The sequence below is a fragment of the Netta rufina genome (assembly GCF_964035555.1).
Source record: "Netta rufina genome assembly, chromosome: 18".
Classification (NCBI taxonomy): Eukaryota; Metazoa; Chordata; class Aves; order Anseriformes; family Anatidae; genus Netta; species Netta rufina.
The window spans coordinates 3,032,613-3,047,633 of record NC_140142.1 but is presented as its reverse complement, the minus strand read 5'-3'; the positions used below and the strand labels follow the sequence as shown (position 1 = coordinate 3,047,633).

Sequence of the window (15,021 nt, the reverse complement as noted above, 5' to 3'; positions counted from 1 at the left end):
TAAATGTCTGTATTATTATTTTCTCTAAGTATTTCACTTTTGAATTAAATAATATTATTTTTAACCCCCCCTAGAATCAATTATTTTCCTATTGAAGACGGCTCCCTGTGTAGATAAACCCAATAATAAAGCCATTAGAACTTCACTGGTCTCAGCTGCCATCTCTTCCCATCTTTTCTGGAGCTGGGGAAGAAGCCCCAGCACGCAGGAGGGGCTCAGGGCCAAGAGCCCAGCTGCCACATGCAGGAGCATCCTCAGTGGCCCTCGGGGCTGCCCCTCACTGCCCGCTGGGCTCTGCCTCTCTGCTGCCTTTGGGTCGGGGCTGCTGCTTCCCTGGAGCCATGGCCGTGGCCAGCAGCAGGACGTGGCGTTTTCACTATGGCTCTTTTGGCTTCAACATTGTTCTGGGTAAGCCCTGATATCTCATGTACCTTGGTGACAGTCCTGTTGTCTCTGCAGTGGCATCCCTGTGGCTGCAGGCAGCAGCAGGCACTGTGCAGCCCTGGGTCACAGCTGGCCTCCCTGCTAGCACCACAGTAACAAGAGGGTCTTGCTCACGGCAAACCCAGAACACTGGACACCTCTTCCAAATGCTATCAGAAATAGAGCTAAGGGGTTGCTCTCTGCTATTCTGTTTTCTGGGTTTTGTCATGGAGTGATAGACAGAGGTTGAAAGCCCCAGGGTGGTCCCTGAGGAACCAAGGGCTAGGCCAAGAACTCCCTTTGTGGCAGCACATGCCCAAATAGACAACACTGCCCTCTGCTGTTGGGCAAATGGCCAATGCCAGCCTGGAGAGGAATATGGAGCTGCCAGGAGATGTCAGGAGATCTGCAGGGACAAGGTGCTCAGTGGGTGTGTTGGGTCTGTCTGAGCTGGAGTCACCTTTTCCTTGAAGCAGCCCACACAGTGCTGTGCTCTGCACTCGAAGCTGGAACAGCACTGATATCACTCCAGTGTTGTGTCTCTTGCTGCATAGTGCTGGCACAGCATGAGGACTCCTTCTGAGCCCAGAAGAGCCAGCAGTGGGGGTGGGCAAGTGATGGGGAGGGGACATTGCTGGGGCAGCTGACCTAAACCAACCAAAGGGATATTCCATAACACCTGAAGTCACATTCAGCAATAAAAAGGGGGGCTCTCGTGGGGGAGGGGGCTGTTCCTCTTGAACAACCACTACGTGTTTTGAGGCCCTGCTTCCCAGGACGTGGCCGAACACCGCTCGTTGATGGGAAGTAGAGAATAATTCTTTCTATCCCTCACTCTGTGCTTCCGCGCGGGCTGATTGTTTCTTTTGTTTCTTTTTTCCTCCCCATTCCCTTTCCCTTTAATTAAACCTTTCTCATCTCAAACCTCGAGTTCTCTGTGTTGTATTTTCTCCCCCTTCCTCTTTGAGGAGAGGGGGAGTGAGAGAGCGGTTGTGGTGGAGCTCAGCTGCCCACCTGAGTAAAACCACCACAATCTGGTGTAAGGAAAAGCAATAAAATCCTCAGCTGAACAGTGGGAGAAGTGCAAGAGCCAAGAGGTGAGGAATGAGGTTGTCCATGCAGTGTCCAGCCTCAAGAGACTGCTTTTCCTACCTTCCCACACCTTATTAGGAAAAAACCTGGATCCACATCAGTTGGGGAATACTGCTATCACTATTTGCCTGATTTCAAGACCGTTGAAAAATAACAGTGAATACAAAAAAATCTTTCTTTATCCTTCTTGATGTCTTCCTCTTTAACTACATTTCTCATAGTTTTCTAACTAGCTGTGCAACTCTTGAGGAAATGGTCAGAACAGACATGGGTTGCTAGGGCTTTCAGCATTTTAATGTCCCCATGGTGTATTTGGTGCTCAGGTACCTCAGGTACTGCAAGGAGACAGAAGAAATCTCTCCAGCAGCTAAAGTCAGAAGCAAACAGCAAAGTTTCTTGGAGCATTAAATTGGCCTCACTGAGGGTCATTACTGTGAAAGTCTCCCAATGGAATTACTAGAGAAGTTAATTTGAGGCCATGGTTATAGACTGGTTAAGACTACTAAGATTTCATCTGAGTGACCTCTGACCCCTTTGAGGGATATTTCTTCCTTCTCTAACCCAGAGTCCACTTTCCAAGTTGTACTTTGTGACAGCTGATTTTTCTCCTGCTGTTTCATACTAATGACCAAAGCTCAGCCATCTCAGAAACCACACCTCAAACAGGACTTCCAACCCAGCATCCTTCCTGTGGTTTATCAGCTGACCAGACACAGTTGCCTCACCATCATCGCTCAAGCCATGGGCTTACCGCTGGCTTCAAACTCCTCGGATAGACATGACCAAGTTGTGTGCCTCCTACTTTCCGTTCCCATTGCAGTAGGGACAGAGAAATGCATGTCCAGGCCTTCTTCCTGGATAGGGGTTAGAAGTAGGGTTTGGTGATCTGCTTATGGTGTCAGGTCAGAATTTAGCATATGGTCAAGCTCTGTGGGATAGGGTTATTTTTAGGGCTGGCCTGCGGGCAAGGTTTAATTAAAGCACTTTTAGCTAAGTGATAAAGACAGGGATTAAGGTGAGCAAGAAGTTAATGGTAAAGGCTTATGGGTTTGATCTTTGGCTTCAAGGGAAGTTCTGAGTTTAAAAGTAGTATATTACAGTTATGGTGAGGAGTAAGAGGGGTTAGAAACAAGGTAAGAGCCTGGCAGGAATGTTTTCAGAGTCAGTGTTGTAGCAGCATCAACCCTCGGACTTCTTAAAAAATTGTTAGTTTGTGTTGGCCAAGCCCCTCTTCCTTCCCCCAAAACCATACACCTCTCCTGTACAAGCTTCTCCTGACCTCCCCATGTCAGTCAACTTCTTAGGGGCAGCTTTCTGATGGCTTTCATGATCTCAGAGTATCTCTTACCTCTGCTGGCTACTCCACGTCTGAGAGAGAAGTGGCATTGTAGTCAGGAAGGCAAAGGGCACAAAGGTCTGTAGGAACACCCTGCATATCATGCCTAGCACCTCTGCAACACCCCAAAAGTTTGTTATCTACCCACCAGTTTTGGATCTAGAATGGCTGCTACGGCTCCTGGATAACTGTTCATAGGCCTTCATGCAGGCTGCAGCTATCCCCGGGCATCTTGTAGGCAGTGGCCACCCCTGCATGGAAAACTGAAGGAAGCCCTGTTTTTTAGGAAAAAGCTGACACCTCTGACATGACACCCCTTGTTCAAGACCTGTTCCAGTCTGGGGACTCCTGGGTACTGCCAGCTGGTAGTTGAGGGATGACCTGTCAGCTACTTCAGAAAGAGCTCAGCTCACAATCTACTTTACAGACATTCACTAAGGACTGGGTAAGGAATTTCTGAGGTACCTCTGAGCTCATAATACCACACCTACAAAACTCCCCTTTTATGGCCCAGGACCTGCTCAGGTACATGTGAGCAGGTTGTGATCCTTCAAGCCCATGGCACTGCTGCTAGACTCCCAGCCTCTCTGACACACAGGAGCCAATTACTTGCAGTCCTGTGAGGTGCTGTCAGCCATCAGCCCCATCGTGTGCTGTAGAGCCCCAGTGCCTGGGAACTGGGAACACTGATAAACTCAGGGGCACTAACAACTAACAGGGAATATCTGAATCAGCCCCAAATCCATAAAAATCCATGCTGAGTCTCTGCTATCAACACACCGAGAACCTGTGGAAAGAAGGAAAGCATCGTGCCCCATTGGAGCCTCTTACTGGGGCTTGATCTTGACAGCAGCTTTGCAGGAAGCTCTCAGCCTTCAGGCAGTGCCCGGAGGAGATCCCCCCTTAGGAGGGAGGTGCTGCAGTGGAGGCCAGCTGTGCCACTGCCGTGCCCACTGCCTGTCCCTGCCTGCAGTCCCAGCACAGCCCCACAGCACCACTGGCACCAAGTGAGAGGAGCAATCGGGCCTGACCCCACCAGCAGGGCTCAGCAGGACAGGGCGGCAGTGGCAAGAGAGCAGCTCTGCATGCCCCAAGCGCTGGTGTTCCCTGGCCGTGCTGCTGGGATGGGACTCTTTTCCTCTGCACCCCTGCACACGGGCACTGCCCCTGCAGAGCCAGGCCTGGTCTCAGAGGAAGGATGTCAGAATAAGATGGCAGTGCAGGCTCCTTCCTTAAGTTCACAGACAGACAGGCTCTTTTTGTATAGTCGCTGAGATAGACTTGAAAAATACATACCAAAGTGGAATTGGGATGAATAATATCATTTTAGTGGGTAACGTTAACCGAACTAAAACTAAGGAAATCGAGTAATAAAATTGCACACAAGCACACAAACAAAAAGAAAAAGACTATAGGCCGTTCCTATTACAAGTAACATTATGACTCATCTGCAGAAGCAGACTGAGTACTTATTGTCCTGCAACACATCTAAACAGCAATTTCCACAAGGCTTCCTTGAGGTCCTGATTCCTCATACTGTAGATGAGAGGATTCAGTACTTGAGGCACCACCGAGTACAGAACTGCTATCACCAGGTCCAAGGATGGCGAGGAGATGGAGGGGGGCTTCAGGTAGGTAAACAGGACAGTGCTGACAAAGAGGCTGACCACGGCCAGGTGAGGGAGGCAAGTGGAAAAGGCTTTGTGCCTGCCCTGTTCAGAAGGCATCCTCAGTACAGCACTGAGGATCTGCACATAGGACACCACAATGAAAATAAAACAACCAAATGTTAATGTCAAACTAAAAAGAAGTGCACCCACTTTCCTGAGGTAGGCATGTGAGCAGGAGAGCTTGAGGATGTGGGGGATTTCACAGAAGAACTGGTCCACAGCATTGCCTTGGCAGAGGGGCAGGGAAAATGTGTTGGCCGTGTGCAGGACAGCACTGAGAAAGCCACTGCCCCAGGCAGCTGCTGCCATCTGGGCACAAGCTCTGCTGCCCACGAGGCTCCCGTAGTGCAGGGGCTTGCAGATGGCAACGTAGCGATCGTAGGCCATGACGGTGAGGAGACAATATTCTGCTACAAGCAAGAAAACAAAGAGAAAGAGTTGGGCAGCACATGCTTCATAGGAGATGGCCCTGGTGTCCCAGAGGGCATTGGCCATGGCTTTGGGCAGAGTGGTGGAGATGCAGCCCAGGTCGAGGAGGGCGAGGTTGAGCAGGAAGAAGTACATGGGGGTGTGGAGGCGGTGGTCGCAGGCTACGGCACTGAGGATGAGGCCGTTGCCCAGGAGGGCAGCCAGGTAGATGCCCAGGAAGAGCGCGAAGTGCAGGAGCTGCAGCTCGCGCGTGTCTGCGAATGCCAGCAGGAGGAACTCGCTAACAGAGCTGCTGTTGGGCATTTCCTGGTTCTGAGCATGAGTTACTGCCCAAGGATGAAAAAATCTTTAACAAATATGAAGACATACCTGAGGTAAAGTTCTTACATTTCTCACATAACTGCCCTGGAAACCATTTCAGTCAGACATTTAGCAGGTCCCTTTCTTGTGTTCTTCTTGATGCTGCCTGAGGGTGTCCGGGGTGGCAAGGGACCCTGCTCTGGGCAATGTGTCAGTCCTGCCCCACAGCCAGAGGTAATCTCATATTCAATCACCTGATAATAAAGAACTTTTCAATATTGTTGCTCCCAATTCACCCAACTGCAGAGCAGGGCTGCTGGGATTTATTTTTGTATTTTCTGTCTTTCTGCCCAACCCACTCTGTTTTGTAAGGCACAAGAACTGGGCATTTCAAGTGAAAACTTGTAGATCCTCAGATAAAGAGGATGATTCCTTCAGTGCCGAGTTTCATTTAGAGATGACAGCCATGCTTAGGCTCATTTGGCCTGTGCTGGTATTTATTGAGCTACAAAATTATTGCACTCATAGGTTCATAGAGACATGAAGTCATAGACTATCCCAGCTTGCAAGGGGCCCACAAGGATATTCAAATCCCACCCCTGAATCTGTACATGAAAACTCCAAGAGGAATCCAGGCTCAAAGTGCCCATCTCCAGACCCCTCACACTTTCCCCGTACTCCCCTTCCCCCAAGCACACCGAATGTCAGCGTGCTGCTGCCAGGGGAGGCAAGGCCAGGGAGGGACAGACGGACACTCAGCAGACCCTCCTGTGCTGCAGCTCTGCCTGCAGAGGAGGCAGCTCCTGCTCATTGCAAATGATCTGTGCTCTGCTTTGGCCTGCAGACACCTCCCAAAGACAGACAGTCATGTCTTCTGTAGCTGCTAAAGATCAGCTAGTATAAACTACAATCCTGACAACGAATTACCATGAAACCTGCCTCCCCTCCACTACAGGAGTATGCAAGCACACTGTGCAGAAAAAGCCTTACCCTTCACTTAAGTCAAGCCTCAGCCTTCCTCTTGAATTGCCCCTCATAATGCCGTTATCTAAAGCACTGCAGAAACAGAGAGACCCAACCTGACAGATGCTGTCAGCCATTGGATGTGCCAGCTGTAGAAGACCCCTCTGGCAACCCCACCTGCAGTGCCCTGCTGCCAGAGCCTCACAGTGTCAAGAGCCTGCAGATGTGTCCTGCCACACGCTGCCCTCTCTTGTTGTGCTCCTCAGTGCCTCCAAGCCCTCTCTCCTTCTCTCCTCTCTGTGTGCCAGCTGCGGTCAGAGCCCCCAGCCCTGCTGCGCTGTGCAGAGGAGCTGCTCCTGGGCACAGCTGTCTCTCTGCACCACGGCCCTCTTGCCACGAGCTCTCTCTGTCCCACGAGCCCGGCCCAGCTCAGCAGCACAGCACCAGCCCAAGGCACTGCAATCACCCCTCTGGGGGCTTTGCTGATGAGCCCACGAACCTCAGGCACTCAGAGACAATTGAAGACAGCTCTCCAGAAGGCCAAGTCAGAGGCAAGTTTCCTGCAGTGTCCCCCTGAGGGCCAGCACTGACACAGCCTCCCTTGGAGCTTGTTAGAGCAGAACCCTGGAGGCAGTGAGGACAAGGAGACAAAGGCAATGTGAAGATGACACTGATGTGTAGGAAAACTGGATGTGTGTCACCAAGCACAAGGGACAGGCCTTGACCCCTGTCCCCTGAGAAGGGAGATCCTTAGCAGCCACACCTTGCTCAGGGCTCATTGTGGGGCAGTAGGAGATGGGGATGTGCATGGCCAAGTGCAGGAGAATGGTACGACCCCTGCCTGGTTCATGGTTGGGGGTGAGGAGGCAATGAGGCACTGGTGCTTTAACGATCAGCTGTCTCCTCATAGGCCTCAGTGGCAGAGACAACAGCCATAGCCATGGACACAAAGACCTGAGTCCTGAAGGGACTTACAGCCTTTCCACAGCCGTTACTCCTCTTCACACCAGGCTGTCTGAGGGACTCCCGGACTTCCAAATCTTCTACTGCCAGATGCAGACCCTTCTGTGGGTAGTGTCACGTTCAATCTGAGCTGAGTCTGATAACTCAAATCTTCTTGGTGTTCCTGCTCTTCAGAAAGGAGCTCTCTAGGAAGCTGGCCTGGTTCCTGGTGAGCAGGCACCACTGCTCGTATGGCATCCCTTGTGGTGCCCAGGCTCTCCTCCTCCTGGGCCCTGGTCACTCAGCAGAGTCCCAGTCTGCCTCCATGTATGGGGTTCCTCTTCCTCTGGTGCAGGATTGGGCTCTTCTCCTTGTAAATGTCAGGAGGTTTGTGTCAAGTTCTTCTCTCCAGCTCTTTCATATTACCAAAGAAAGCTCCATCAGGGTGGAAAACACTCCTGAAGTAGGCATCCCAACCCAGCAGGCTCCTTGCGGCCTCTCAGCCAACCAGACACAAGTCACCTCAGCAGCAGCTTCCAAGCCAGGGGCCTGCTACTGGCCTTGCAGCTTCTTGTGGAGATACAGCCAAGCCTTGTGCCTGCTGCTGCCCACTCATGGACTCAAGCAGAAGGGACAGGACAACCCATATGGGGGCCTTCTTTCTGTCTGCGTCCCCCTGGGTTTGGAGGCAGAGAGGATCCCACAGTCAGCATGCCAAACAGGTGCCTTCTGCTGGCCTAGCAGGGCCACTGCCAGCTGTCGGCCCAAAAGTGCAGCTCCCAGGGAGAAGTCAAGGCTGACCTGCCACCTCCAGACACCAGTGACCTCAGAGTCCCTTTGCGTGACACGTTCCTGCTGCTGCCCTATCAAGTGCAGAGACAGAAGTGACCTCACAGTCACTGCCACAGTCACATTTCTCCTGCTGGGGCAGGAGATGCTGAGGCAGAGCTGAGCTTCTCAGAGCATTCCCACCCATCTCCTCCTTGTGGCCCACAAGTTGATCAGATCCATGGCCCCTCAAATTCATTTGGAGTTAGGGTTTTGTTTAGATCTCTTAAGCAGTTTTCTAGTGTTAAATAGGCAATTTTAGTGCTAGTATTAAGGGCTGAGATCAGAGTGATTAAGAGAGTAAGAGCTAGGTGAAGTGGCTCTGGGCTGAGTTTTGTCTTCTAGGGATACGTTGAGGTCACTCATTAGAGTAGTAGATTCCTGTCAGGGGGCTGAGTAGCATTTAGGTTTAGGAATTTACAGGTTGAAGCTGGGGAATAGACTTGTATGACTATTTTAAGTCACAGTTACAGCTGCATCAGCATAACTTGAACCCTCTTACCTCTACAAAATCCTTAATTTCAGCTGGCCAAGTCCCTGTTCCCTCCTCTCAGTCTCACATTTCTCCTGGCCAGGCTTCTCCTGATTTCCCCATATCAGTTATCTTTTTAGGGGCATGCTTATGATGCCTTTCATGATCTTAGACTCTCTGTCAGTGCTCTGTTGGCTACTCTATTCCTGAGAAAAGCGTCACTTAAGACACGATGGAAAAGGACACAAATGTCCATCAGAGCACCCTGCACAATGTGCCCAGCAGCTCGGCAGTGCCACAAAAGTGTGGTTCCTGCCTACAAGTTTCCTTTCCAGAATGGCTCCTATGGCTCCAGGGTAACTTTTCCCAGGCACTCAGTTCCCCAGGCCACACCACTCTTGCCCGCAGGCCCCATGTGTCTCTCCAAGCCTCCCTTCTGCCCCTGCAGTAGTGGCACCTCAGCGCAGCAGGTTGGTGCATCTCCAGGCTCAGGAGTGTTTCCTGAGGGCCTGCCCCGTGTGGGGAGTGGTGGGGAGGAAGAGAGCAAGGTCATCTCCTGGGGCATGGCTGAGCACAGCCCAGCCATCCTGCACCATGGGCAGGCCCCTGCTCCCAGGCTGAGGCACACATGCAAGGTGGATACTTCTCCATCAGACCAGATTCACGCAGGGACCTTCAGCCCTGCCCCAGTCCCAGGACTGACCTCATCCTCCTACTCCATCCACAGATAGCTGCTAAAGCCCTGAGTGTCTCTGTTTCTCACAGCCTTCACCCAAGTCTTTCTCCTGGCCCTTCCCATTGCCCAGCACTGCCTCTCAGGTGGCACTCAGTGACCCTTCAGAAGGGCCTCTGGGCTTCCTCAATTATTCTGGTACTTATTAGCACCTTTCTGCCTCTTTCCAGAGCTCAGAGGGAGCCTTCTTGTTCATCAGGGGCCCTATACTGGCTGTGGCTGGGACAGAGTTATTCTCTGCAGAGCAGCCCCTGAGGTGCTGTGTTTCGGATATGTGACCAGAGCAGTGCTGGTAACCCACAGCGCTGGTCGCTGTTTTTGAGCAGGGTTTGCAGAGCATCAGGGCCTTCTGTGGCTCCCAATTTGTGAGTTTTACTTACTTTTGCTATTCTGCCTCCAATTCTTCATGAAGAAGAGAAAGCAGGTGGCTGATAGGTGTTTATCTGCTGGGTGCATGGAGCAAGGAAGTGTCCGTGGTGCCAGGAGATGGAGGTCCGTGAAGCTGATGGAGCCCTGCTCTCTTGCCTGGGAGATCTCCAGCACAGGGTGCCTGTGCCCCGCAGGGCCAGCCCCGCTCCCCAGGCCAGCACAAGAGGCCTGGCCCAGCCACAGGGCTGCCTGCCCCGAGCAGGGGCCTGCACAAAGAGCTTTCCCTTTGCCCTTTCCCCATCAGTGCAGGCCCAGCAATGCTGCCCTGCTCTTCCCCAGGGCCATCCCCGCTCCCAGAGAGGGCCCAGGGCAGTGTGTCTGTGCTAGCCTGGCTGGCCATTGCTGCTTCCCTCCCTGTGCTCCCTCAGGGCCCCAAGCTGGTGGTTCTGCTGTGAGAGCCAGGGGCTCTGGTGACCTGGAACCCCATGCATCTTCGCCCTGCCCATGCTGCTCAGGGTGGGCAGCAGACCCAACTCCATGGGGATCTCTGCTGCTGAGCCCCTTTCCATCTGCCCTGATGGCTCAGCAGCACAGGGCAGTGCTGGGCAGGACCATGGGGTGTCTCTGAGGGCACAAAGGGCAGGCGAGTGCTGCACCAGACCTGGTCCATGAGGCCTCAAAAAAGTTATCCTCAATTACTCTACACTCTTAAGGGCCTTTGTCCGCTGGCTCTTCATGCACCACTCCCGGTATGGCAGAGCTGTCCTTAGCCCATGGACTCCTCAGATTCCCCTTTTTCTTTACCAAACTCTTCTTTGGAAGGCCATTAATTTTATGAGGTTCTAATCCCTACCAACTCAGCATTGCATGTTCTCCCTGCAGATCCCCTGACATCTCCTGGCAGCTCCAGATTCCTCTCCAGGCTGACAGTGGCTATGAGCCCCACTGCAGGGGGACAGTGCCATGCAGAAGAGTCCAAGACCAGTTGCTGTCAGGAGGTGCCATAAAGCTCTTGGTCAGGCCCTTGGTCCCTCACAGACTGTCCTTGCACTTCAAGTCTATGTCCTTCACTCCAGGAAGTCCCAAATAAAACCCCATTTTTTTGCTGTGGTGCTAGCAGGGAGGCAGCTGTGACCCAGGGCTGCACAGTGCCTGCTGCTGCCTGTAGCCACAGGAAAGCCACAGCAGAGACAACAGGACTGTCACCAAGGTACAGGAGACATCAGGACTTACCCAGAAAAAAGGAAGCACAATGTGGAAGCCAAAAGAGAGCAGCAGGGAAAAGGCCACGTCCTGCTGCTGGCCATGGCCATGGCTCCAGGGAAGCAGCAGCCCCGACCCGAAGGCAGCAGAGAGGCAGAGCCCAGCGGGCAGTGAGGGGCAGCCCCGAGGGCCACCGGGGCTGCTCCTGCATGTGTCAGCTGGGCTCTTGGTCCTGAGCCCCTCCTGCGTGCTGGGGCTGCTCCCCCAGCTCCTGAGGAGATGGCAAGAGAGATGGCAGCTGAGACCAATCAGGTTCTAACAGCTTCTCAATTGTCTTTATCTAGAAGGCAGGCATGGTTCTACAGGTACATGAGATATTTTTGTGAAAAAAAAAAATAATAATTAAAAGATTTGAAAATAAAGATACCATTATAAAATGAAAATCTAATAATGCAGTATAATATATTACAAAAGAAGTATAGCAAAAGAATATTCTAACAATTTTTTAGAAAAACAGTGAGTCCTGGCTGGATTGGGGGCTTCAATATTACTGACGAAGGAACATGTATCCAAAGAGTTTCCACAAGGCATTCTTGAGCTGCTGGTTCCTCATGCTGTAGATGAGGGGGTTCAGTGCTGGAGGCAACACTGAGTACAATAATGACACCACCAGGTCCAAGGATGGCGAAGAGATGGAGAAGGGCTTCAAGTAGACAAATATGGCAGTACTGACAAAGAGGGAGACCACGGCCAGGTGAGGGAGGCACGTGGAAAAGGCTTTGTGCCGGCCCTGAGAAGAGGGCATCCTCAGCACCACCCTGAAGATCTGCACATAGGACAACACAATGAAAACAAAACAACCAAATGTTAAAGAAAAACTAAAGAGAAGTACCCCGACTTCCCTGAGGTAGTAGTCTGAGCAGGAGAGCTTGAGGATGTGGGGGATTTCACAGAAGAACTGGTCCACAGCATTGCCTTGGCAGAGGGGCAGGGAAAATGTGTTGGCCGTGTGCAGGACAGCATTGAGAAAGCCACTGCCCCAGGCAGCTGCTGCCATCTGGGCACAAGCTCTGCTGCCCACGAGGCTACCGTAGTGCAGGGGCTTGCAGATGGCAATGTAGCGGTCATAGGCCATGATGGTGAGAAGGTAATATTCTGCTCCAAACAATAAGACAAAAAAGAAGACCTGTGCAGCACAGCCTTGATAGGAGATGGCCCTTGTGTCCCAGAGGGCATTGGCCATGGCTTTGGGCAGAGTGGTGGAGATGCAGCCCAGGTCGAGGAGGGCGAGGTTGAGGAGGAAGAAGTACATGGGGGTGTGGAGGCGGTGGTCACAGGCTACGGCGCTGAGGATGAGGCCGTTGCCCAGGAGGGCAGCCAGGTAGATGCCCAGGAAGAGTGCGAAGTGCAGGAGCTGCAGCTCGTGCGTGTCTGCGAATGCCAGGAGAAGAAAATCTGTGATAGAGCTGATGTTGGGCATTTTCTGACATTGAAAACAGTTTTCTGTTAAAGAGGAAATTGCGGAAAAATGTTAAAACAAATTTCTCTGAGGAAAACCTATTGTATGTCATAGAGCACCCCCAAACAGAGCCTGTCTCTTTGCAGGAGAACCTTTCTGCATCTGTCTTGCTTGAGCCGTGGCTGGTGCTGGCTGAGAGGGGCACTGGGAACAGGGGCTGCTGTGGCTCCACAGGAGTTCTTCCTGCTGTGCAGCTGGAGGGAGGCAGAAACACGGCAGAAAATTACATTCCGTCCACTGTTCAGATCCATGAGATCTGCAGTGTTGTTGCCAAAAAATCATCTTAATACAGAGGCAGAGCTTCAGGGATTTTGTTTCCTTTGTTTTGTTCCTATTATCCCGATAACACTTAGGAGAGGTATTGGATGGTTGAGCTCCCTGACATTTCCTGTGCACTCCCAGAGAAACCCTGTGGGTGCCAGGAGCCAAAGGGGCTGTCCCTTGGTGAAGACTGAGCAGAGCAGCTCTGTCGATCAGACCAGTTCTCAGCAGTCAATTGTCACCCCTCTGAGCTGCAGGACAATTGCTCTCAGGTGTTTCCCTGAGTAAAAAATGTAGATGACTGCTAATCGAGGAGGGCCAAATCAAGCCAGAGTTTGAGAGCTTCTCCTCATATGGGCTCTGCCTGTACTGCTGGCCATGCCTGCCCCACAGCCCATGGGCTGCAGGGGGAGAGGAGGCCAGGGAGGGGCTGCTCCAGGGGAAGGCGTCTGCACTGCAAGGCATGGCTGCGAAGTGCCCAAATCCCCCCTGCCACTGTGTTTCTTGCAACAGCTCCTTCTGGCCGCCTGCCCCTCTGTGCTGCCTGCAGCTGTCCCTGCAGGGAGCTGCTGCTCTGCGCCCTCCTCTTCTTTCCCCCTGCCCGTGCTCACAGACCCCATCCCACTCGGCTGTGCTCAGCGCTGTCCTGCTGCACCCTGCCACCAACAGGGCCCTGCCAAGGGGCACCTCCATGGCTGCAGGAGCTACGGGGCAGCTGAGAGAGAGCCCGGCATGGCCAGCCAGGGCAGGGTGTTCTGGGCTGACCAGGGGCACCTGCCTTAGGGCACTCCAAGGGGCTTCAGCCAGGCTTCCTCCCCTCGCAGGGCAACCCATCAGGACTCTCAAAGGCTACTGCATTGCCCACTGCCCTCCCAGAAACAAGACCCAGCAGGAGGAGACCCTTCCAGGATCTGCAGCTGCATGGCCCTGCAGCCAGACACTTACCTTGTCAAGGGCTGTGCACATTTCTCCAGCAGGCAGCTCTCAGCATCCTCCCATTGCCAACTGCCTCCAAGCCCCCTCTCCTTCTCTCCTCTCTGTGTGCCTCTCTCCTCTCTGTCTCCTCTCTCTGTGCTGTGGTCAGAGCCCCCAGCCCTGCTGCACTGTGCAGAGGAGCTGCTCCTGGGCACAGCTGTCTCTCTGCACCACGGCCCTCTTGCCACGAGCTCTCTCTTTCCCACAAGCCCAGACCAGCTCAGCAGCACAGCACCAGCCCAAGGCACTGCAATCACCCCTCTGGGGGCTTTGCTGATGAGCCCACGAACCTCAGGCACTCAGAGACAATTGAAGACATCTCTCCAGAAGTCCAAGTCAGAGGCAAGTTTCCTGCAGTGTCCCCCTGAGGGACAGCACTGACACAGCCTCCCTTGGAGCTCATTAGAGCAGAACACAGGAGGCAGTGAGGACATGGAGACAAAGGCAATGTGAAGGTGACCGACCAATGTCATCTACTTGGACTTCTGTAAGACCATTGCCATGGTCCCACATGACATCCTGGTCTCCAAATTAGAGAGATATGCATTTGATGGGTGAACCATTCAGTGGGTAAGGAGTTGGCCTGAAGGTCACACCCAGAGAGTGGTGCTCAATGGCTCTATGTCCAAGTGGAGGCTGGTGATGAGTCTTGTACCTCAGGGGTCTGTCCTCGGACCCGTACGGTTTAATATGTTTATTAGTGACATAGACAGTGGGGTCGAGTGCACCCTCAGCAAGTGTGCAGATGACACCAAGCTGAGAGGTGTAGTTGATGCAACAGAGGAAGGGATTCCTGTGCAAAGGGCCCTGGGCAACCTGATCTCGTAGGAGGCATCCCTGCTTACGGCCGGGGGGGTTGGAACTAGATGACCTTTAAGGTCCCTTCCAACAGGAGCCATTCTCTCATTCTATGGTCTCACAAACTATACCTCAAGCATGACTCCCATGCCATCAGCCTTCCTGTGGTCTCTCACCTGACTAGAACAGAAGGTGCCTCACCATCATGTTCAATGCCAAGTGCATGCTTCTGGCCATTACAGTCCCTATCTGTGCCACATTTCTGCAGCTGGTCCGTCAGCTGTACAGACAGAAGTGGCCTCCCAGCCTCCTTCACAGCCATGTGCCTCCTGCAGGCCCAGCACATCCTGAGGCACACCTGATTCCATCCCAGCATTCCCAGCCAGCTCCTCCTTGTGGACTGTGATCTGATCACATACCTTTCACCGCACATGCCTCTTCCAATGCCATGGGACTGCTGCAGGACCTCACAGTCCCTGCCCTACCCCAAGCATAAAAGCCACACAAGGTAGGGGTAGGAGTGGGGTTGAAGCTGAGATGTGCTGTGTGCATGGTGGAGGGCTTTGAGGGTTAGATGATCAGGTTAATGTTTAGGAATAAGAGGTCACATTCCAGGGTTAAAGGAATGGCAAGGGCTTCAAGGAATTGTTTGGTGTTGTGCCTAAGGATCCTGCTCAGGGTTTAGAATAAGGGCAAGCTTTGAGGACT

At 52.7% G+C, this 15,021-nt stretch overlaps 2 protein-coding genes across 2 annotated transcripts; both read right to left on the bottom strand.

Annotated features, from left to right (window-relative positions):
• Nucleotides 1-4,320: 4,320 nt before the first annotated feature.
• Nucleotides 4,321-5,253, bottom strand: LOC311216181 (olfactory receptor 14C36-like; the record flags this gene model as incomplete). The annotated part of the gene is made up of 1 exon (XM_084297726.1): nt 4,321-5,253. One exon carries the CDS (start codon nt 5,251-5,253, stop codon nt 4,321-4,323), a length of 933 nt encoding a protein of 310 aa, XP_084153852.1.
• Nucleotides 5,254-11,307: 6,054 nt separating this feature from the next.
• On the bottom strand, nt 11,308-12,240 carry LOC311216180 (olfactory receptor 14C36-like; the record flags this gene model as incomplete). Its single annotated transcript, XM_084297725.1, has 1 exon — nt 11,308-12,240. One exon carries the CDS (start codon nt 12,238-12,240, stop codon nt 11,308-11,310), a length of 933 nt encoding a protein of 310 aa, XP_084153851.1.
• Nucleotides 12,241-15,021: the final 2,781 nt, after the last annotated feature.